Source organism: Lycorma delicatula, chromosome 4 (assembly GCF_047948215.1).
Source record: "Lycorma delicatula isolate Av1 chromosome 4, ASM4794821v1, whole genome shotgun sequence".
In the NCBI taxonomy this organism is placed as follows: domain Eukaryota; kingdom Metazoa; phylum Arthropoda; class Insecta; order Hemiptera; family Fulgoridae; genus Lycorma; species Lycorma delicatula.
Window position 1 is genome coordinate 65,146,959 of NC_134458.1, and position 26,006 is coordinate 65,172,964.

Below are 26,006 nucleotides of genomic sequence, written 5' to 3' on the forward strand. Positions count from 1 at the left end.
TTTTTTGTCTTCAGGTATTTGACTGGTTTGATGCAGCTCTTCGAGATTCCTTATCTAGTGCTAGTCGTTTCATTTCGGTATACCCCCTACATCCTACATCCCTAACAATTTGTTTTACATATTCCAAACATTGCCTGCCTACACAATGTTTTCCTTCTACATGTCCCTCCAATATTAAAACGACTATTCCAGGATGCCTTAGTATGTGGCCTATAAGTCTGTCTCTTCTTTTAGCTATATTTTTCCAAATGCTTCTTTCTTCATCTATTTGCCGCAATACCTCTTCATTTGTCACTTTATCCACCCGTATGATTTTTAACATTCTCCTACAGCACCGCATTTCAAAAGCTTCTAATCTTTTCTTCTCAGGTACTCCGATCGTCCAAGTTTCAATTCCATATAAAGCGACACTCCAAACATATACTTTCAAAAATCTTTTCCAGACATTTAAATTAATTTTTGATGTAAAAAATTATATTTCTGACTGAAGGCTCGTTTCGCCTGTGCTATTCGGAATTTTATATCGCTCCTGCTTCGTCCATCTTTAGTAATTCAACTTCCCAAATAACAAAATTCTTCTACCTCCATAATCTTTTATCCTCCTATTTTCACATTCAGTGGTCCATCTTTGTTATTTCTACTGCATTTCATTACTTTCGTAAATATTTATATATAAATACTTAAATATTTATATATTTATATATATATATAAACTTTTTTTATTCTACTATCTGTTTTATTTTAATGAATAGTTTTATCGATCGTTACGTTCCAAACATCAGGCGTTTTTCTATCATTATGTTTTACAGTTTCATCTTCGTTCCTTTGTTTCCGGCAACAAACACTTTCCATTGCATATTTCGGTAATCGGTTTCCCCTCAGGAAAGAGGGAACCGCATCGTTTGTTCCGCCTATCTGATCCGTTTGTTTTCTTTTTACGTAGTTGCGTGATTCTAATCTATTTTTCTTTTGTTTGTACCTCATCTTTTGAAACAGATTCTTCGAGATCAGCGGTGGGGCGGTATTTCAATCTTTGGGGAGATGAATGCGCTTTGTCGTCGATGTCGGGAGGACCACGCCCTCATTTCAAATTCTTTTACCCTTGACGTTAGATTTTCCCGTCCTTCCTCTCTTCGCATTATTCTCTCCGTTAATCGTGCAGAACTTCGGTCTGTAGCCGACAGTATCTAGATGCATCTAGGTGTTGTCCCCGACATCGTCCGATGTAATTTCTGACGGCTGCCGATCGTCGCAATCAATTTTAGGGGTTTTTTTGCGTTACGGTACATCACATACCTTCCTAAAAATAATCGATTTTTATTCATACGTTCTCTCTCTTTCACTCGGTAGGAAATCTTACCGTTAAATGATTACTTGTTCGAGAACGGTTCTTTCTTCCTGAAGGCCGTCACTTCTTCAGCGACATCTCACAAACGAATACTACGGTGTGTTTATTAAATTTACGTAAACCGATCGTTTACTCTTCAGTAAAATAATTAAAATTGCAAAAAAATAATGTAAATATATACCTACATAAGTCTGGTTCTTTTCGCTTTCATAAATGAATCGGCTGATCGATATACGACCTAAACGAAGAAATTGATTTTACTTTTTTAAACTTAACTCGAAGCCGGCTGATGCGGTATGATAGTCGTTCGGTGACGTTACTGAGTGTTATTCGACTTGTAGGGAGCAGTTAAGCTCGTCGATTACCGAAAAATTAACTTATGTTAATTGCCAGCTTAAATTCTCGATTTATCGACTGTAAAATGTTTTTTAAGCATAAATTGTATTGAGTTTAGTGAAAAAAAATTACATTCCAGACTTAAGATTTCTCCCTTCAAACACTTCCTTTAATAACTACACTTCAAATTTAGTTTTATATAATAGAATCCCCAAAATATTTCCCAAGAGAGAATTTTACGGCTTTGTGTGTCACTAATTCGCAAAAAGGTATCCCTGAATGTTTTTGTACCTATGTGTGTACTTACGCATGCACGTCTTTAAACGAACTCAATGGCATAAATGATTCAAATAGGGAGAAAAGAAGAAGTTTAAGAACAGGTAAGTTATGTTAGTTTATTTTAATCGACTTTTATCCGGAATTTTAAAATTATTTTCATTCGCACGTAGCCTATTGCTGAAATTCTTTTGTATGGTGGTAAGATTTAAATAAAAGGAATATGGAGAAAATATAAGTAAAGAAGTATATCGTGTAATTTGAGATTTTTTTTTTAATTCGAGCAATAATGAATAAAATTAATATTTCAGATATGTTTTTGTTTATTAATGTATACTATTTATATGTACATGATTTTTCAAGGGTTTGATACATCGAATAGCCTGCCCTTCGTTATTTGTTTTATTATTGTTGATTTGTGGAATAACGGTACTGCGGCCACAAATTAAAATGTTATTTTTTAATAAACAAATAAATTTCTATGTTAATAAATAGTTAAGCGAATCACATCTTAGTAGCAAAATGTAATCTTTTATAAAGTTAACTTTTTCGTTTACCGCTTTTGTTTTTTCTTTTACTTTCGTTCTAAACTCTGCTTCACCGCAACGTTTTATTATGGAATTTAATTAAAGGCATATATTACTCATATTATAGAGAGGTATCTTTACTGTCTCGGCCACCGGTATAAGACGAACTATTCTGCTGCTATTCAATTTTTGGCAGATAATAGAACTATTTTTATCGATATTATTATTTGAATAATTTAAATGAAATATATTTTCCTAATCCGGCTATCGAGGTCAAATGATACTCTTTCGTTAAATAAATAAATACGTATATATATATATATATATATACATATATATATATTCTCATCGATATTTTTTATTAAGTATATGTTTCAGAGAGTAAAGGGTTTAAATTTGTCGCTATTCATTTCAAATATTTGCATGTTTTTTTATACACGAAAAATCTATGTCCGTTATCCCTTACGAAATCAGTGTAATTAGATTTCTATCTATTATATTTATATGCGATTTAGAACTGTTAAAAATACTTTCATGAACATTTACAACCTTGTAAATAGAATAATAATAACAATAAGGAAAAAATAATACGAGTAATTACAAACAAAAACAATACGATAAAAAACATCGACCGAGTTTTAATTAATGAACGAGTAAAATTTAAACACGATGATCGGATTATGGAAGAAGTATATTTAATTAAAAATATTAATCGAAATTATGATAGTAATAAACTATCTTAATTTCATTCTGATAATAGTTCTCTTATTTGTCAGATCGTAATAGTTGCAGTTCATTTTATACGGGGAACGAGATGGTAAACGTATACCTCTATAATACTATGTGTTTTTAATTTAATTCTACGTAAAACATTTTGTTGAAGCGGAAATCTCAACGAAAGTAATAGAAAATACAAAAGCGGTAAGTGAAAAAAATTAATTTGATAAAAATTTCCAAAAATAAAAAATAATTTTATTAACCGTTAAATAAAATAAAATTTACTTTTAGTTCTTTTTGGGATGAAATTAAATTTCCTGAGTACTACGATTTGAATTATTATTATTAAGTATATCATTATAAGTTCTTAGTATTGTTAGGTGAACCGGTAGTGTATGAATGAGTGGTGTGTGTACAATTAATAGAAGGTTATTATTGTGTAGCGATAGACTAGGTCGGCTACGTTTCAGCTTTTTTCATTTCACTGCTCTGAGTGACGAGTGCGTCCCGAATTTTTTTCTTTGTGCAAGTCGACATCGATTTTAATTATCATCGCCATCGTTACATTCATTGACTGGGTTAGAGCTGGTGGCTCGTCGGAGCACGGTCAATGTTTATTTCGTATTAACGCTTCCTTTACTGTGTTCGAAGTCACCCACTGAAATCCGCTGTGCGACCGTCTTCAGTTTAAACTGAAGACGGTCTCCTTCAGATTTTTCAAGGTGAAATTTATTAAGAGGTTTCCGATATACTGTGTCGATTTTACAAACTTTATGGCTCGACACTTTATGTGTCCAAAATTTATGACCCGGACCAAAAAATAAAGGCTTTCTGAAAAACATTTTTTTTTTATAACTGCTCGAACAATCTCGATTAAAAACTTGTAAGCTTGTAGTTTCCTATAGTACTTAGAAGCTGGTGTATTTTCGGAAACTCGAGGAGGAGTTTCATCCCCTATCGATAAGTCGATCTTATTAAATTGACGTTCGTTATACGAATTGCGGTAGAAAACTTTTTATGAAAATAAAATGTAGTAAAAAGAGACTTAGATTTTTTCTTAAAGCTTCTTTTTCCTAAACTACTAGATTTTGGAAAAAAAACGGCTTGGAAAATTTATTTCATACAAAATTTATCGTAACCCTACTTCAGTTAAATCTTTGCTAGAATCTTTTATATAACATCTTTATTGCGCTTAATCTCTCTTATGAAAATGAGTGCGTTATTTTAATTTATAAATTTAACGAAAGAAATTTCTTTTCAAAAATATGTTTCTTAACGTGTCCTTATTCACGAGAGTATATCTAAATTTAAGGTTCTTCTAGCGTTTTAGAACCGTTCGTTTCCGTTTATCGGCCGCTCTGTCACGCCGTAAGAATATTTTGAAGCCGACACTATCGTATTCAGGAGGAATAACTTTGTTATTGGTCGGCTTTAAGATTATACGTCACCGGCAAAGAATGTCGAGATAATCGCTTTTCATTTTCGATAATCACCGTCCTTCGGGTTGCTCGTCAGCGATATCTAACCGAAGAACACTACTGTTCTTATTAAAGGGATCTCCGATATACTGGATCGATTTTACAAACTTAGCCCAAAAATTATTGCCCCGATCAAAAGTAAGGTTTTCTGGATGGTGAACTAATAATCACGAAGGACCCGTGTTATGAAAAAGAAAATTACGCTATTCTTAAGTACGGTATCATCAGTTAATGGGGTAAACCGTGTCGCTGTGATGGATTCACAGAATTAAGAGTGACATCATCTCGGTCGTAGTGCGAGTCGCTGGTAAATTACTTTTATAATTTACTTATGTACTTAGGCACCGTCAGAGCGATGCGCTCTCTGTGGCTCTATAGCAACACCCTTTTCTCCTTCACACGACCGGTAGAATACAGTTTCCTCGTAAAATTTTAATCGATAAAATCGATTCTGAACATAACTTTCAATCCGAACTTTTATAATTATTAAAAATTAATCGAATAACTTATAAAAAAATTATCATCATATACGACGAAAAGGTGGAGGTAAATATTTTAAGAATGCTTTTGACAAACGAGGTTACACGTTTTTTGAATTATAATTTGTCGTTAAAACATATGTTACGCGACAAACGTCAAAGAATAACGGTTCCCTTACACGATGACGAATAATTTCGTCAAACAAAACAAAATATTTTTGAAAGTTTTTTTTGTGCGATTAAGATTTGCACCCGTTTATCATAAAAAATACATTCTGAACGAGGAAATAAATAATCCATCATACCCGGAATAGTGAAAAATTCTTTAAATATTTTTCACACTTTAATTTTTATTCTCGTAAAATTCTCTTCGAGGTATATCCTCGATCGATTCTTATTATCTTAGCGATCGATCCCATTCCATTTTGGATAAATTGATCCAATTTAAACCATGTCAGCGGTTGCGTCCCTCATTTATGTAATGAAGTACATTTAGTTCGCTACATTTAGAGGGAGGGATATAATGCCCGGGGAAAAATATTAAGTTCAGATTTAACAAGGTGTTCGATCTCGGTGAAGGAGAAAACATCAGAGAGTTTGTTTAATTAAATCGGTGTAACAGTTTTTAGATAATTGGTAAACAGAAATTCTGAAAACGGCAGAAATCATTATGTTTTCTATATAGTCATTAATCCACTTAGTTAAGAAATATTACAAAACGCTCGGGTTTAGTCAAAATATAAGTTTTCATTATGCAAATAAAATTTGTACAAGCTAAAATTTGTTCTTTTAATATTACTGTAATTTTCTTTTGATAAATAAATAAAATTTAAATGAAAATTCGGATAAATAAGGTAATCGGAAAGATACTCCGTATAATATTACGATAAGGCTCACAATGTTACATTTGTACAGCTTTAATTATAATAACCCACCGGGTTGGTCTAGTGGTTAAACTCGACATCGCAAATCAGCTGATTTCGAAGTTGAGAGTTCTAAGTTTCAAATCCTAGTAAAGGCAGTTACTTTTATACGGATTTAAATACTAGACCGTGGATACCGGTGTTCTTTGGTGGTTGCGCTTCAATTAACCACACATCTCAGAAATGGTCGACCTGAGATTATACAAGACTACATTCATATGTATCATCTTCTGAAGTAATACCTTACGGTGGTTCTGGACGTTAAATAGAAAAAAAAGAGAGCTTTAATTATAATAAAGTAAGACTTTGTACGATTTTTTGGGGTAAACTTTACCACTTTTATAGTGAAGTTTTTAAGTTATATTTTGTAAAAACGTAAAAATATAAACAGCGGGTGAAAATGTCGTCTAGGAAGTAAGTATAAATATTTTATATAAAAATTGTGTTTCTGAGATTAAAAATGCATTATTTTCGTAATGCTTTAGTGATGTCATCATAATTGTTCAACGAAAAATATTTCGGACATTTTTTATAAAAATTCATTTTTAATGTTGTTTCGAATTTTTTTATTTTCGAAACTTCATTAAAATACATTTTGATTATCGGTTACGCGTAAAATCACAATCTAAACTGACGTGTCCTGTTGTGAAATCTCACAATCTGTTTAGTCGAATGGAGATAAAAAAAACATTTTTAGAAATCTAAATTTTAATGGAATACTTTCTTTATGAAGTCACCTACATTACCGTCGTAGGTGGTATAGCTATTCCGGAAAAAAATGGCCGATAAAATCAATATTCTGCATATTTCTCGTAAGAGATTTAAAGAAAAAAAAACGTACCGAAAGACTGTTATTACCTCTAAAAAAATGAATGTTGCGTTTTTCCGCTTCGTTTACCGTTAATATTTTACGATCCACTTTTTAAATCGTTAAACCCACCGATGTTGTAGGCCAGGTCGATGCACTGAAAGCGATGATTTATCTATTTACATACGAATTAAAAATACTTTTTACTCGTTTTTGATTTCGCTTTGGTCGTCAAAGATAACCCAAAAGATTACATCTCGCCCTGAAAATCTAGATTCTTATCGGGAATCCGGGAAGTTAGGTATAAGTCGATGATGCTACTGAAAATGCTTCAAGCACGGTCATATATCGTGTAATCGATTCGTTAATAATAAGTTAAGTAATCGGCTCGGTAATAACCGGTTCTATAAAATAGTATTCGATTCGTAAAAAATACATTTTCTCAGAAAAAACAGTTTATATTCGCATTAATCCTCCGCCGTTTGTTTTCGCGATAGTAAAAACGGAAGTAATCTTTTTTGAAACGTTAGGAAAATAAATATTTTTCAGTTTATTAAAAAAACTTGTCATCATCACGGAAATTCTCATAAAAAACAGCTGTCTGCCGCAGTATATTCGAATTCGGCCGTATACGTTTTTGTTTTCGCATTATTGATCGGGTTTCTTGGAAAACGGTTACAAAATTGTTTTCTCGGAAACGTTTTATAGTTTTCGAGGTATCAATGGATGTATTCTTCGACCGAGTCGGTTTTTTATTCGCTCTATTTTACACGCTTTAACTTAAGGAAATAAAAGTTCTCTCCTAACGACCGAAACGAGTGATAAAAACATACAACGTAATCGGCTCGAATATTATTTTATTATATTCATCTAGTACGTTTTCGGGATATCGGAAGTTATCGGTTAATCGGAACTCCAAACAATAAATAAAAGAAAATAACCTGTACGTTTACGACGACTCAAAAAAAAAGTAAATTTCTTCGAGACAGTCGAGTGACTATTATCTTGCATTATTATAAATTATTATCGTACGTAATATTAAAATCGTATCGTATATCTTAATTATCCGAAAATATATTACGGATTAGATAATTATCGACGTTTCTTATTCGTTAAATTAAAAGGATGATCGTTGTAAAAAAAATGTTTCACGGCCGACCGATCACAATTGTTCATTAGGTAAAAATTTTGATGATGCTGAAATTCAGTTGAGATCATTGTGTTACGTAGGAGGACGGAACAGTAGCGCAGACGCGGAGCACCATCTTGCATCTATAGATCGCCACACGTCGCTCTCGGATTCTACAGTTCATGTGCTAGGTAAGATAGCCGGATATAATTTGTCTTTTATCATTATTATTCTTTCGTATAATGTATGAATGCATCTGTATGCATAGTCTTTGTTTTATAAATACATACATATATATATATATATATATACACGCACTATTCAAATACGTATTGTTCACATGTGGGTACATGTGTACCCAGCTCTCAGCAGATACAATATGTATCTGTCCTTAACTCTCCGTTTGTTTCGACATATATATATATATTGCTATATAAACCGTGATACCATATATACATATATATATATATATATATATATATATATATATATATATATATATATATATATATATATATATATACTTTGCACTTGATAATCCTAGGCGCATGCATTTAATTAAAATAATGCAATAAATTGTAGAATATAAGTACGTTTTTATTTCGAACCAGTTTACCCCTTTTGAGGTTTTGTATTATGATCGATACGGTATATTGTAATGTACCGGTCAAAATATTCATTTATTGTGCCTTCTCTAAGCAACGTCTTTCCTTTTTTGTAGAGTATATTTTCTAATACGTAGATTAAAATATATTCACAGAAGAATGCATAAACACTTTTACCGTATTTACTAATTATATAATTTGTCAGTGCGCGATCGGTTTTACCGTTTATACTCTTATCCATTGGATTCGTGAATCGTTACTCGTTAGTCTTCCCTTCTGGGGTAAAAGAGACGTTCGCTTACGTCATACTCTCGGCTTCGTACACCTCACCGTGCTGCCAGGCCTTATAACGTCTTACAGTAACATCGTAAAAATTTAATCATCGTTCGAACCGATAAATATATGTCAGCCGCTTCGAGATGCGATCGAGAATTTCTTTGAGTTAGATGTCGCGAAACATTGTTTTTATTTTATGTCGTTCAAAAACAGTTAGATTCATCTAGGGTTCAAAAAATTAAAAAAAATAGAAATAAATAATCGGCTTGTTACTTTTTTCGTACGATGAATTTATTTCACTAAAAATAATATCGTAAAAAGGCTTCAATTTTACACCGATTCGCTCTTTTGGATGTACGGGAGTAAGTATCGTTAATCTGTTTTATTTTTTAATTCTTAATGGAGTGTAATAATGTTAAACTTTTTATTATTGCGTGTATTTGGTGAAGCATAATACTACCGATAAATAAAAATTCTAAAATTTAAATTATGTACCGTGCTGCCAGGCCTTATAACGTCTTATAGTAGCATCGTAAAAATTTAATCATCATTCGAACCGATAAATATATGTCAGCCGCTTCGAGATCCGATCGTGAATTTCTTTGAGTTAGATGTCGTGAAACATTGTTTTTATTTTATGTCGTATTTAAAAATCAATAATACAATTTCCTACGATTAGAAAATTGTATTATTGATTTTTAAATCACCCGCATAATAAATTAAAAGAAACACTTACGTTAATTTAATCAAAGAAAATGGAATTACCAGATAGAAGCGAATATATTTATAAAAATTTCGAAGGAGAAAATTTTTTTTCTAATCTTTTCAAGTTAATAAAAGACAACAGAAAATATTTTCATTTGTTTCTTTTTGGCGAAAAGTTAAATAGTTTATAAAATAATCGTATCGTTTTTAAATACGGTCACAAAAAATTATCGCTATTACGATTTGAATTATCGTAAAATTTATAACTAAAAAATAAACTAATTCGTTATGATTTATTTGCGTTTAGTTCTAATTATACATAATTCAAATCGATTATTTAGTAATAGAGGATAATAAAAATCGTAACTATTAATCCTTCCACAGGATTACTTTATTAAATCAAAGGAACTTACTTTTCTAAAATTAATACAGTAAAGATCGTTTATAGTGACCTCCAAGGGACTGACGATTTTAGGTCATTATAACCGATCGTAACAAAAACCGATGTTTAGGTAGCTTAGTGATATTACTTTAATATGCCGTCTACACAGGTATTGTAATACAGTAATAATAATTATTATTACAAATAACAGTAATTTAATTATTTCAGAAATTTCCGAATTTCAGAAATAATTTAATTTCCGAATTTTTCAGAAAAATCGTTCGCCTTAGCTTGCAAATATAGGGCCGCTAATAGGAATGTTACTAATCCTCTGGTATTTAAATCATTTTAACAGCGCTTAATCTACATCATTATGTTGATTAGGTCGTAATTTTTTTGATTTCACAGAATTTGTTTCAAAATGTTTCCTGATTTTTTCACGGTTCTTCCATATCACCGATGTTGTCAAATGACCTACGCCTAATTCTTGGGCGATGTCCTTATTAGTTCGCCATTCTCTAACCTCCTGATAATGTGTGATTTTTCCTCTATCGTGATTGTTTTAATTAAATTACTATTGAATGAATTACACAGGATATGTAAAATACAATACTATACCCGCACGATACGATACGCTCACAGCAAAAGATTAATAACAACTGAATGTGACTGTTTCAATAAAACAATAATCTGGTATACGAAGTTAAAAAAAAAAGAACTACATTATATATGTAAGAAAAAAGAAACCGTCAAAATATTTCTGTAGCTACAATGAGTCACTTCTTTCCGTCATTATAAACGATAAAATGTTGCATTGCAGTAGAAAAAATAACTCGTAATAACCTATACGACAGTACAACCGATGTAATTATAAACAATATACATATTGTATTTATGTATTAACACCATACCAAACCAACCAAGAGACAAATTTTTGGTCACTATATCCGATATGTCATTGTATCCGATATCACTATAAACGATACTTACTGTACGTTATTTTCTAATACTTTCAAGAAGATACGTTTTAAAGAATTAAGTTTAATACTAACTTAAAATATTATACCATCGATTTATCGAATATTAAATATAACTTGAAAAATTATCTACATACAATTAAAAAAATAAAACCGATGAACTGTATTAAGAAAATATAAATAGAATTAGAAAACTTATGTAAGAAAATTTGATTTTTTTTAAACGAAAACATCGCTTTGAAGAAAGATTATAAATACCTATTAGAAAACGTAAAAAAAAACTAACAGAAAAAGAATTGAAAAACTGTTTTAGATGAAAACGGTGTATCTTATTCATATAAAAGTTTTGCAGTCGTCGTGAGTGGCAGCGGTAAATTTACATACGTCGGTGTTTTAGCAAAGTAAGACGGAAGTGAACGGAAGTTCGTTAAGCAAAGCTGACGAAAGTATAAAAATTCCTTACAGGTTTTCGTTATCGATTAGAAGAAAAAAAATTCAAAATGTTTTTTAAGAAAGTTTGGCCGGATGAGATAAAAAAAATCAAATAAAAAACATAGAGGTCAGTATTTATCGCTTGAGTTTTTACATTTTATTTAAATTGATCCATTAAAAATATTTTAATATGCAATTTACATATTTTCTGTTTTATTAAAAAGACCGTACAGAAAGATTAATATTTTTGTTTAAATTTCTACAATCTTTACGATTACAGTTTATTATTATTAAAAATTATTCTAACATTATTACATTATTTCTGGAGACGTTTTATGCAACCCTTCTGTATTTTTTACGTGTTTAAAAATACAATACCGAACAGAAGTCGCGGCCGAATACAGTCGCTGTCTGTCGGTCGATAAATGTAATCAAAAATAGAACCTACGTCTTTAATTTTCGTATAATAATAATTACACAGATCGAAAAAAAAACGTTTTTTTAATGTTTCTCCAAGTTTATTACCATTTCTTGAATTGATTTTTTGCGTACATTACAGATCTGTAAATACAATTCTTATATCACCCTTAGTTTCAATTCTTATATCACCCTTAGTTTTAGATAAATTACGCTTCAAAACAAATTAAGGGAAAATATAGTTAAAAATCTGTAAAGTTTATAACTTTGCATGGCCATACCTGTGTTAGAATGATTTCGCTGATGCTTTTCTTTTATAAATAGCCTCAGGCACATCCTAATTAATGTCCAACAGTAATCGATTAGCATGTTAGTATTCTATTTCCCTTTACAGCGGCTTTCCATCACCAAAATGTCTTGGTGGAAACGTTCACCGTGTTCGTCACTTACGTCTCCGAGGAAAAAATCAAGATGTGAGTGGAGAAAATGTATTTTCAAAGACTTATTACATCCCATACCTCTGTATAAGAACTTGATTAAGAATATCGTGGTAATTGTCACATTTTTGTTTGCCGAGAAAATATTTGCAAACGTCTTTAAATGAAGCCCAAGCGGCACTTTCTACATTATTTAACATTGATTTAAATACATCATCTTTGACCAACTCTATTGTTTGAGAACCAACAAATATTCCTTCTTTAATTTTTCCTTCACTTACATTCGGAAATTTCTGCCTGATGTACAAAAATCTGGCACTATCCTTCTTCGTTGCTTTTACAAAATATTTCATTAGCCCTAGCTTTATATGGAGAGAGGGTAAAAATATTTTTTTGGGTTCAACTAAGGGCTCGTGAATAATATTTTTCTCAGTTGGAGTTAAGGTGTCTCGTTTCTTCCACTCTTTGGTAGCATAATGTTTATACCTAGCTTGGTTGTCCCATTCGCAAAGAAAACACATGCACTTAGTATAGCCTAACTGCATGCCTAACAAAATAACTATAACTTTCAAATCACCACATGTGTTCCAGCTATGTTTTTTATAATTTATTTTTTTAAGAACGTCTTTCATCACATCGTATGTCTCTTTCAAATTAATACCATAAGCGATTGGTATCGAAGGATATTTGTTACCGTTACCCTGTAGTAGAACCACTTTTAAACTATACTTGGACGAATCTATGAAAAGGCGCCAGTCCTCAGGTTTATGAACTTGTCCCAAGTGCAACATAAGCTCATCAATATTTGTGCAATAAACAAAATTATTTTTATCAATAAAGTACTGAGAAAGTTCAAAGTTCTTCTTATCGGCTTCGAAAGCCCGAAATTTTTGTATTTTTTTGAAGTAAATTTCAATTTTGCAGTCTTGATCCTAACAGTACAGCTTGATAACTTTAAATCCCTAACCAAGTCATTTAATTCACCTTGTGATATAAGATGTGGCTGATTGGAAGATAATTCAAAATCAAAATCATAGTTGTCTTCTTCAGTACTGCCTGATTCTTCATCGCTGCTTTCGAAACATATATTCACAGGTGGCTCAGAAACTGAAATAATTTCTCTGTGAGGTACAGACCTGATTGCAGATTGCAATGAAGGATATTTCACATTATGTTTACGTTTTTTTAGAAATTCCAGACACACTTGTTAAAAAAAAGAAACAATCCGTTACATGATTCTTTGGTTCACGCCAAACCATAGGTACACCAAATGGCCTTCTGTGTACCTTTCAGCCATTCTCTTAAATATACAGAACAATTAGTGCAAACTATATGTAGAGCCCACGTCTTATCCTGATCACCAATTTGATACTGAAAGTACAAATGATATGCTTTTTTAATTAAAGGTGTAATGTTTTTTCTATTTGACTTTACGGTAAACTCACCACATACATACCAAAAGGGGATCCACATCATTTACTCAATTTCGAGGCATTATGACACTGCACTGTTAACAAACTTAAGACAGCAATAAGACTGAACAAAATTAATTCATTCCTAAATCCAGTGCTTAATACAAACAACACAGCTGTGTTTTCAGCTACATATTTTGACCTCTTTTCTTTTTCCTGTTTAGCCTCCGGTAACTACCGTTTAGATAATTCTTCAGAGGATGAATGAGGATGATATGTATGAGTGTAGTCTTGTACAGTCTCAGTTCGACCATTCCTGAGATGTGTGGTTAATTGAAACCCAACCACCAAAGAACACCGGTATCCACGATCTAGTATTCAAGTCCGTGTAAAAATAGCTGGCTTTACTAGGACTTGAACGCTGGAACTCTCGACTTCCAAATCAGCTGATTTGGGAAGACGCGTTAACCACGCACAACCCGATGGGTAACTTATACATATTTTGACCTGCACAGACATGATTAACTTGTCCATGAAGGCTCACTCTTCAGTGTTCAATATGTCATAATTTGTGACTATGATATGATTTAATTCTTTGTCTAGTATTGTTTATTTATAGCTTGAAAACTATTTTAACAAAGTTAAACAATATAAAATGAATTAACAAAATACAATATAGGAGCTTAAAATGATAACTATACGTTGAAAAATGAAAAAATATCCTTTAATTAAAATTAAAAAATTTTTCAAAACTGGTGAGTGATAGAAAGATTCTGAGTTCATATTCGATTTCAGCATCACAATCTGATTATGTATCGCATGTTAACAAAAATTATGTTTATCAGTGTTATCACCGTTTTCGTTATAATTCGTCCTTTGTTATGTAAACTTTTCGGTCGGAATTTTGGTCTTGAATATTTTGAAACCGTCAGTTTATCCGTTCCAAAAAAAAATGTTATTTAAACAAAAGGAAAGGTATAAAGAGATTATTAATGGCTTTTTAAGCTTCTGTCCGGATTCGAAGATCGGTTATATTTCAAGAGAGGAGAGCGAACGGAAATTATGTTACGCATAAAGTTAACAAAGTGTTCAAACGACTTAAGATGAACGATGTTCGTTACTTGTTTTCCTCGTTTAAGAATAACAACATTTTAGTTGTAATTATAATTACTGCGTATCTATATGACTCTTTTACGTGTTTATACTAAAAAGGAACATAATGCTTCTTATCTAGTTACAATTACACGCGACTCTGTACGGTTAAGTAAAACTTAGAACTTGATGAATACAAATACAGTTATGTATTTTTCTGCTCTCATCACTATTTCGGATATCACCGGAAACATTTATTTATAATGATATATAAAGGGCTGTGTAAAAAAAGAAGCTTTTTTTTATCGAGCGCTTTAAGTCGGGCGAGATTATTTATTTATAACGCTATTATAAATAAATAATAGCATTTACATTTCTTCATTAATTATAAAACTATAAAAATTGTTTTCGAACCTGCAGATATTTGTACTGATTTTTGATACGTTATACGTAATAAGTATCGTATTCAGGAAGGATTTGAACAAAAATCTTTTACGCACAGAAGTTACGTAATATTTGTGTTAACATTCTCAAGTATCAGTAAAATAAACAGATTTATTGTTGTCATAACCTGTTCGCTTTACAATCTTTAAGTTTCCACAAACATACGCATAAGTAGGCGTAGAGTTTGACGTCGCTTTGCACTCTCAGGCGTTTCTTGATTATCGAAAAACCTTAAAACGGACTTCAATAATTTTCGAAACTGGTTTATATTCTCCTAAATTGTTTGCTGAAAGATATCTTTATAAATCGAAATCGTTTTATTTTTGTTTAAAAATTTCCATCGGATGCAGATGTTTTTCGGTTTGTAATTTTATATTTTCGTTACTAATCTGTAATATTACGTCAAAAAATTCCCTCAAATTTGTAAAATAACCCAAATCTATTATAAGCTGTACTCATAAATCTCCTTATTTATTCAAACAAACGATCTCGTGAGACGTCGATATTATTTCTCAATTAAAAAAGCATTATGATCGTATATTACTCATAAAAGTTTAGAAAGGTAAGTTGACGCTCAGGATAGGGACGGATTCTTGCGCCGGCAACTGACATCTTGCTCCTTATGACGTCCTCTCGCGGTACAGAATCCCACTCAGCTGTTTTATAGCACTGCCGATACTACTTCAGACACCCCAGGTAGAACTACTGCGCATCTGTCCTTTTATGCTTTTTAAACTTTGTCAAGTAATACTTACAGTATATATTCTTATAAAACTGTTATCGAAACGAAACTATCTTTTTGAATTTTGTTTATAAATATTTCTTTGTAAATTTTCCTTTACTTCTGAATTTATTCGATAACTTTCAAACACCTTACTTTATAAATAATTCACGATCGACCGTGATTAAAATCGTTAATATTGCGTTATTCGATAATGTAGGCCAACACTCAGTGCATTGATGCCGTCTATTTTATCTTGAATTTTAAACTTTTTTTTTCGGTTCGATCGCTTCAGTTTCCGTAAAGTCATAAAAAGTATTAAATTTGTGTTAATCATTAAAAAAAAGTCTCGTTTGCACTGTCGTAGCACCTCTGCTGAATGTTTGTCGAAGCTTTACCCTCGAAGGGGTTTGATTCGAAAGAGACAAAAATAAATTCTCTGATTGACTATCAGATTTTGTCTTTCCGAATCTATTTTCGAAAATAGATTCACGTACCGAATCGTAATTCGATATCTTTCTAAGTCGATTAAGATTCAGGTATCATAATCTATAAAAAGTATGCGTTTTAATACTATAGAACGAATGAGGAACAGTTCTGATTTAATTGATAAACTGTTTTTTTTAACTCTGCTGTACGCATCTTATCGTTGTCAATTTTTAAAAAATACAAACGTTTTAGCAAGAATCTAATAACTTTAGACAAAAGGTTTAATAATCAGTTCTTTATCTAAAACCATCTCATAATTACTACAATTAAGACGCTTTAAATTTAAATAAATTTCATAGTATTTCCCGAAATTATAAAAAAAACAATAACATAATAAGTTAAAAGTGTAAATCATAAAAGAGATTTTTAATTTGATATCTGTTCCGTAGTGCAATACACAGAATGTTATTAAGCGTAGTGTTGGAAAAAACGTTGTTATAAAATACTATATGTTCATGTAAAGTAAAATATAATTCTTTAAATTTCTTAAATACAAAATTTTTAGGAAGTACTAAAAATGGAAAAATCAGTTTCTCAAAAAACCAGAACAATGTTTTAATATGTAAGAAAAGTGTTATTCAAAATTTATTCCGATAAATTTTCTGCTATTATTAATTTGTCTTATTGTTTTTTTTTGTTTATACTTTAAGCGTAAAAAGTAAATCGAACCCTATCGAATCATATGATCAAATAATAAATGGATCTGCTACAACATTTTTTGTTTTGTAAAAAAAACGTACGGACGTCAAAGGAAATATTTTAATGATATTAAAAATTAAAGAAAATAATAATGGTATTTAAGAGTGTGACTTTATATTCGCATCGTTCGAACAAAATAAATTAATTAGAGCGGCTTGTAAAATCAGCGACATCATGATTACCTACGATTCTAAAAAAAAAAAACTTCGATCATTATGTAACGTCTCCCGACGATTAATTATTTTAAATACTTATTTGTTATCGTAATGTGCATTCTCATTAGAACCATATTAAAAATACTAGTCGAACGATGATTGATTGTGCGAATACCGATTCTTCCTGAAAACCGTTGAAAAACTTTAAATTGGCGGTATCCATAGCAATGCACGCTATTGCTGAGATGATTATACTATTATGAAAAATAAGTGTGGGGGCTTGTCAGATCAGAGCTAATCGCCTACACGATATCATCCGATTTTCATATTTTAATATTCTTTATTAATTATGAAAAAGTTTTTAACGAGAATATTTTGATGTAGCTAATTTTTAGTTTTCAAATTTTGAACGTGCTTTTTTAAAGGTGTAAAAATATATTTATATATAAAATGTGTTACTTTGTAAAGTTATCATATATGTAAAATTTTATTTCATTAAATTTAAATACGTGCGTTAGAAGAACATACCGTTAGGACGTAGTGGTTTAAAATTTTAGTTACTGTGAGGTATTCATAATTTTTTTAACGAATTCTCTTAATTATTTTGTTTGTTGACATTTTTAATTGCTTAACGAGCTTAACAATGATAATTAAAAGAATAAAAACCTTTTTTTAAGCCGTCGTTTGCTAAGATCGCTGGAAAAAGCTTACCGATAGTATACGAATACTAGAACATTTGGAAACTTCACCTGAATAATTCAATTTCACAGACCGAGGGAGTTATTTTATTAGGCTAGGCTAACTCGGGCCATTAGTATATGATTTTATTTACTTAAACGTTTACTTTCGAGATGCTACTACCTGTAAATATTTCACGTACTGCTATAAACCATCAGATTATAAGGAATACAAGTTATCATTTCATGCAAGATTAAATATATATATGATTAAGGTTTTATCCATCCGGCTAATGTTAATTTTTATGGGTTTTATAAAATCACTAATTTTTAATCTACGATGTTTTCGTGAAATAATAGTATCTATAAATAAGTAGTACACAAAGTAAAATCACATGTACATCTGGAATAGATAACCTCCTGTTTTTAAAACCTGCTAAAAATGTTTGTTCCTTCACGCTGTGTGGAGATGTGGGCTGTCTCACGAACGTATTAACTTCTGCCATTTGATTTCAGTTGCTTCATAACTTTTATTTAGATTTAACTAGGATATTTCTTTCGCCTTAATTGTTTCGATAACTCCAGTTCTTATTTGTGTTTGTGTTATTAATTCTTTTTGATTATTTTTCATCGGTTAAAATTTTATTATGTTGTAATAAATATTACTGCTATTCTATTCATATTTTTATATTATTTAATTTATACCCTTAAGCTGTTATTACATCGAAGTACTAAGTTTTTTAACGTAGCCTCGTGAGTTTATTCCCGACCATTTAACCGTTGGATGATATGCTGTATTCTTTTGAGTTCTTACATCGCCCGCTTTAGCCAGGCTTTGAATTTTAACCTGACTCTTTCTTTACAGTATTTACCGTGTACATTTTACGTACCAAGCCAAAATTCTATACCCACCGGGTTGGTCTAGTGGTTAACGCGTCTTCCCAAATCAGATGATTTGGAAGTCGAGAGTTACAGCGTTCAAGTCCTAGTAAAGCCAGTTATTTTTACACGGATTTGAATACTAGATCGTGGATACCGGTGTTCTTTGGTGGTTGGGTTTCATTCAATTAACCACACATCTCAGGAATGGTCGAACTGAGAATGTACAAGACTACACTTCATTTATACTCATACATATCATCCTCATTCATCCTCTGAAGAATTATCTAAGCGGTAGTTACCGGAGGCTAAACAGAAAAAAAAGAAAAAAAGCCAAAATTATGGAAAATATTACCTGCTGAAGTGAATTATTTGTAGATAACCATAAAATAAATATAAAAACGTGTACAAATCAAAAAGAAAAAAAGGGAGTGATATTTTTAGTATATTAACATAAAAAAGCCGATATAATTCTATTAAATCACTTCGATTTTGTATGAAATATCAACGCATTCATGAAAAAAAAAAATCATATTCTGAACGATGTAAGGGGTGAATTTTAAACCTATATCGAACCAAGACGGTTATCTCTTTAAGCCGTTACAGGATTTTTTGTTGGGGGAAAAATTTGGCCGTATACGTCATGTCGGCACCTAAGAGTACATCTGACGAATACTCCGTACGATTCACCGTATTCGATTTAAACAGATGATCGCTTCCGTATGATTTTCTGAAGTGTATAACATAATATAAAATGTTTATAAACGATGGAAAAAAAAATTGTTGAAGAACGAAATAATTTCGATTAGGGCGTGGCAAGATGAAATACGGTACAGGAAGTTCGGGCGTCGACATCCTTCGACAATAAAATGCATGAACCGTTTCTTAAACAGATCATCTAACGACGGTTGATTAGTCTTATAATATTATGGATCTATTCCGGTATATACTTTACATCGTTTCATATCCGAGAAATGAATCTTAATGAATAATTAGAACTGTTCTATTAATAAGTTATAGGTTATTATTTATTTTATTCTCAGGTATTTTTCCCAGATCAGTTAATATAACGGCAGGACTAATTAAGACATCATTATTTTATTTTTCATTAGGAAATTCTAGTGCTACGTCAACTGTTTTCAAAATTATCGCTTTATGAATTATTGCACCGTTACTTTTTGCTACAGACATGATTATGGTTAGAACTGTTATAAAGTCTTTTTGTTTCCGTAAACTTTTGTTTCATTTCCTAGGAATAAAAACTGGAGATTTAAAAAAAAATAACTTTTGTGTGTCTGAATCATTATAAGCTACCGAAACATCTATGAAATCTTTTATTTTTCTTATATATTAGAGTAATGACCGCTTTATGTCGAGTTATAACGGTATCCGTTTCCGATATATTCTTGTCGTTCATTCTCCGTTAGAGGAATTTTTGGTACGGGGATTCTTTTTTATTAATAGATCGCTATTTGTTGATAAACGATTTTAGCTGACGTATTACGCCTTTCCTTGTAAGTTCATCCGCTAACGTTTTGTATTCTTCAGTAATAAGATATATCGTTTATGTAGTTACGTGACGTTTTCTGCACCTTCACTCTGAATTTAACCTCTTTCAGGACATGTACTTTTGCATCGTATTTCATGAAATGCAAAAAAACTTCAAATGTCAAAAAACGGCTGCGATTTCGCACTTCTTATGTCGGCGACCTACACGTTGCAACATCGCTCGTTCTACTGGTTTGGCCGTACACACACCTACTGTGTATTTTGAGACGACCTGAATACGGTAAGACAGCTAATTAAAAATGTTTTTGAAATTATTAAAATCGAACCGAATTAACACGCCGGCTAGAGATCGGCTAAATAAAGTAAGTTATGATGTCATATAAATCTCGAGAAAGAAAATAACTTTTTATTTAAACCGTTGGAACTAGTGAACCCACTCACGCCAGAATACTGAAAATTTGCTGAAATACTTGAGATATTCGCAAGGTACATCGTCAAAAGAAAGACTTTTATGTTGGGAGTTTTGCTTTCTACATTGTCTCAAAAACGAACTGAATAAAACGTGACAAATAAAACGTTCGTTTAAATAAACGAACTGAATAAAACGTGACATATTTTATTTTTATTTTTGAATTCCAAAATTTTAGATTTCTATGAAATTCATGGAAATTATGTAATACGAAAATAAACGTGACTGAATAACGTGAAAAGTTCACTAGTTCCAACGGAACTAGTGAACCCACTCGCGCCAGAATACTGAAAATTTGCTGAAATACTTGAGATATTCGCAAGGTACATCGTCAAAAGAAAGACTTTTATGTTGGGAGTTTTGCTTTCTACATTGTCTCAAAAACGAACTGAATATAACGTGACTGAATAAACGTGACGAGAATAAAAAAGAAAGTTGACGTTCGCCGCAAAAAAAAACAAAAAACATTCGCCGTACCTTTTTTATCAACACCTCCGTCGTTATGTACTTCTCAGGTAGACGTTGCATTGCCGATTGTGTGTATATTCTCATCGGTGATACCAATAGTATTTCCGATCCCGAAGTGTGTAATTTTAAAACGCATAAATCGTTATCTTTATCGTCTTCAACGTACATCTCTTGTAGCTCCTTTAAAGTGTAAGAAAGAGTTTTCATGATACAAAAAGGACTGTGGGATCATCCATTAAAGTCAGCAAATATTAATAATAGAACAATATACAGCGAATAAAATGTTCAAACTTTTTTAATATTTGCAAATGCGCTTCATATTTAAAACAAACAGTAATTTATTCCTGTAAAACTTTAATTACTTTAGTAGAGAACTGTAGTCCGGTAGTCCGATCTTAGCGCAATACTTTGGCATTTCGGAAAGGACCAGATTTTGCTTCAGTAACAAAATTATATATTACAGATTCGTTTAAAAAATTTTCCTATGATTTATTTAATGTAAAATTAAAAAGATTTATTTTTGCAAAACGATATTATTCTACGTATTGATAATATGCGATTTTAAATAATCCTAATATTAAAAATAAGAAAACTGACATTTTTGCCTCCTCGATAAAAGTGTACAAATAATATTTATTTACTCCAATTATTTCAGTTATTGACTTCTAATTGTTACTTGTTTTACTGATTATATTTATACGATATCTTCAGGTATGTACTCAAAAAATACTATCATTTCATACATCTGTTATAATTATGTATTAAATATGAACTTTAACCGCTTTTGTTTATTCATTTAGTATTTTGTGATCCGGCTCTGATTAAAATTTTCCTACGGTTTTCACTCCAGGAAAATGCTGGAGCAATTCCATTTGTAATCCGTAGGGTAACACACTTTATCCATTCCTGTCATAATCTATACGTAATTATACTGTATCGATAGTCATTTACCGTGACGTACAGTTTTAATTTTGTACCTATGCGAATAAAATATTTGCTTGTTTAATGTAGATCGACTTCGGTCTCGGATCTCCACCGCAAAATGCGGCGCAGACCCGACCGCTTTCATTTCATTCGACCGAAGTGGAAGCCCAATCTGAATTTTTATTTAATATCTCACTTCGTAAATCCTTAACAGTTACTCTTTTTTAGCCTTAATAATTTGACAAGAGCTGTATCTCGGCATTCTAACTAGGATAGCTGATCTTCATGGCTCATTAGAACTAGCAAACGATTCCTCTGAATGTATGTTTGATGCATGTATGTTTAATTCCACACGTTTGATACATTTTACAATTTAAAAATGTGACTTATAATGTAAGTAGTACTGCAGTATTTATTGTACATCTTTTTCAGGAATCGAGCCTGCATTTCCTCGTCGAAAGAAAAATCCAGCGTTGGCTCACCGAACACATGAATTTCTGGCTATGTCCGACGGGTGTACATCTGATGATTCGACGACGGATGCTGTCGCTGTCGAAAGAGCTCGTGTAAGTTTAAATGTAAATTAAATCTGCTACCGAGTTTATTGCCGCTTGGTTCTGAATCCGACCGCAGGAAACCGGATGCTCGGTTCATTAATCGGCTGATCGTTATAGGTCTGTCTCAAAAAACCTTTGCTCGATGAAACATTTCGATTCACGAACGCGAAACATCGTCTTAATAATAATAATATTATGATTATAAAATTCTTATTACGATTACTTCAGGCGATTATGTTTCATGATTACGTGTTGTAATTTCTGTGCCAGTCGGTGCGTTCGTGTGTCCAATATTTGTTTTTAACCGACAGATAAAAATTTGTGATATTCTTTATGATTAAAAATATTTTTCGTAGATCATATGTAGAGAACGTGGTTGTATCGTTGAAACAAAAATATCTACCGGTATTGAACTATCCTTTGCGATTCTTTAAATCTGTTATTCATTCTTTGTGCCTCGTCTTTTTTCACTTCACGAATTATTCGCGGCATTCATTCTTACTGAAAATTCACTTTCCGAAAATCGCAATTGTTGTCGATCTACTCCTTCCGATTTCCGAGTAATATCCGGTTTTTTCGGTGGATCACATGATCGATTGACGTAGATTCGTTATCGAGTTCTACAATTTTTTTTATGTGGGCTATAGTTTCTGACTTTTTATTGGCAAATGAAAAGAGAACATTCATAATCTGTTTCTATCTTTACCTGCACGTCAACCGGATACGAAACCGCAAATTCGTAGTTTCTTGTATCATATCGGTTTTAGAGTTTTGTCCTATTCTTCGCAGATGACTAGGCCCCTATAAAACAATTATTTCACAAATCAGTTTTAACTAACTTTATGAGTTAAAAAAAAAAAAAAATCTGATAAAATTTCTGCGATCCGTGTCGATCGGTGAAACGAATTCATTTACAAGTAAATAAAAATATCGTATCGATCTGTTCGTATAATCTTTCGTTCGTTTCCATTACTTATTCGAATATGAGGCCGCTAAATTCTGCCTTTAATGTATTGTGTATGCCCGCTCCCGTTCTCTGTAGCTGGAATCGTTCGTTGCGGTTAAATTATCGATCCGTTCCAGTAGTAACTGGATCGGGCGGAGACTAGGGTCTACAACCCTTATCGAAGCCCTGACCTTCCTTACGGCTCTACTCGTCGCCTAGTACTCGAACCTTCCGTCATCCGAGCACCGGTTTATCTGTTCATCTCCTTATTTTTTATTTTCTCTCGTTCGTTTATTCTTCCCGTCTTTTGATTTTCTATTATCGACTACTTTCGCTCGTTTCAGTTCGATATTCAGAAACTACTTGATATTTTACATCGGCATTTTGCCTTAAATAAAAAAGCGAAAAACTTTTGAAAAGGTGATTATAGGCTCTTCATTAACCCGCGTGTTCTGTTTAGCGGGTTTCCTTTTTTAAGTTATTGAAATGCATTAGAATTTTTTACCTATTTTACAAATAACCTCTTCTATATAAAATAATCTGCAAAGTCTTTCTTTAATATTCGGACGTTAAGGGACGCGTAAGTTCTATTGCGGTACTGGCGACTGAAATTCCTATCGTAAACATCTTTACTTTGTCACATCCGTTTGTGTAAATAGATTTCCACTTATGGACGTGAGTCACCGTAGCTTTTTATTCTGTAATCGGATACAAATCGTTCCTAAGATTAATCATTTATCCTTCGAGGACGTATCGACTAAAATATGCGAATAAATGGAGAACGAATTATGGCGTAAAGCGAAGCTAATTTGTAAACTCTGTCGGTCTTTTTAGGCTAAATCCGTTTCCATTTTATGCGTAGGCTTCTTCAAATTTATATGCCGGTAAATTTCCCCCTTTTTCCGTTGATTAGTACAACAGGCGGGAGAATTCGCCTCCAGCTTTTCGCTAAATGTCGTTTCATTTGCTCCGTATTTTTCGACGTGAATCGACTAACCGAAATTTTAAAAAAACGTTCATTTTCGATCGATTAAAAAAATTCAGATATATCGTTAAATCTGTTCATGATATCGTACATATGACTTTCAAAGCGCGACTTCGTTAAAGACTCTAATTTAATCTCACAAGATAATTTTATACGATTGATGAAAATGTTTTAAAAATCTAAAAAAAAATAATAAATTTCCAAAAGACCGCTATCAGAATAATGAATTACGTTAAATATAAACAACTGTTTTAAAATGTAATACATATGCCATTTTTCGCATTGCTTAAGAAAAGAAACGAAACAATTTTTAGTGTGTACAGATATTTTAATATCTGAGAAAAAAATTACTATGAAATAAGTTTTAACTTTTATTTTAAATAAAGCTCTGATTTCACTACCTGTCCGCCCAAAAATAATATAGATATCATAAACCCTACGTTTTCCTGAAGCCATTTCCTGACGAAAAGTGAACAAAATTTCAAACGGAGAGGGTGGTTTTGGAGATTAAGAAACGAAAGTGTAAATACCCATTCTTCGCATTAACTATTTTCTGTGTACCGCCATCGATTTGTTTATTTGCATAAATACTAGTTTATTATTGCACTGTTTCACTGCTTTTTCACGGTAGCAATAGCCTATTGCTATCTCACGGTCGAAACTATAAGCGGTTACGCACGGTCAAGCACTATTAAGTTATGAATATTATTTGTTTCAGTATTCTATTTTTTTCTTTTTTCATTTACGTATTTTGTCATAGCGATTATAAAAATTTCTATTATGAATTTATTCAGTTACTATTAGTACATTACTGTGTTTTCGTGATTTTAACACGAAATATACGATTCACTGAGATAAGAAACTCAATAGAAGCTGAATATTCTTTTCTAACTGTACAGTAATCGTAATCGGTTACCTATTAAAACATAGTTTCTAATGAAGACAACATTTTTATTGCGATTAAACATTTTTTTAAAAAATTGTACAGTAAATTCGTTCACACCAACACGCGCGCGATCACGCATGTTCACACCTTCTTGTCTGTCTGTCTTTCTCTCTCTCTCTCTATATTTCTTGCACCTTCACTCATACACATGCACAAATACAAACGCGCACAGATTCGTTGTATTAATGTGTATTTATCTGATGTTCTTGAGTTAGGAGGATCCCGAGTTGTTCATTTTGTTTTGCGGCTAACAATTCTTTTCGGATCGACTAAAAATTAAAGGATAAAGTTAAAATATTTCTTTAGATGTTTTCACCTTTTCTTCTTCTGGATCGTATCTTCTTGGATTCTCTGTCCCACCCACTTCATTTATTTTTTCTCT

At 31.8% G+C, this 26,006-nt stretch overlaps 1 protein-coding gene across 4 annotated transcripts in view; it reads left to right on the top strand.

Moving 5' to 3' along the window:
• LOC142323486 (uncharacterized) overlaps positions 1–26,006 on the top strand; it is a 207,888-nt gene that overhangs the window by 49,004 nt on the left and 132,878 nt on the right. For all 4 annotated transcript variants that reach the window (XM_075363199.1, XM_075363201.1, XM_075363200.1 and 1 more), the window contains one exon: positions 22,623–22,756. In XM_075363199.1, the coding sequence (XP_075219314.1) occupies positions 22,623–22,756 (134 nt within the window). The remainder of the gene's footprint in view (positions 1–22,622; positions 22,757–26,006) is intronic.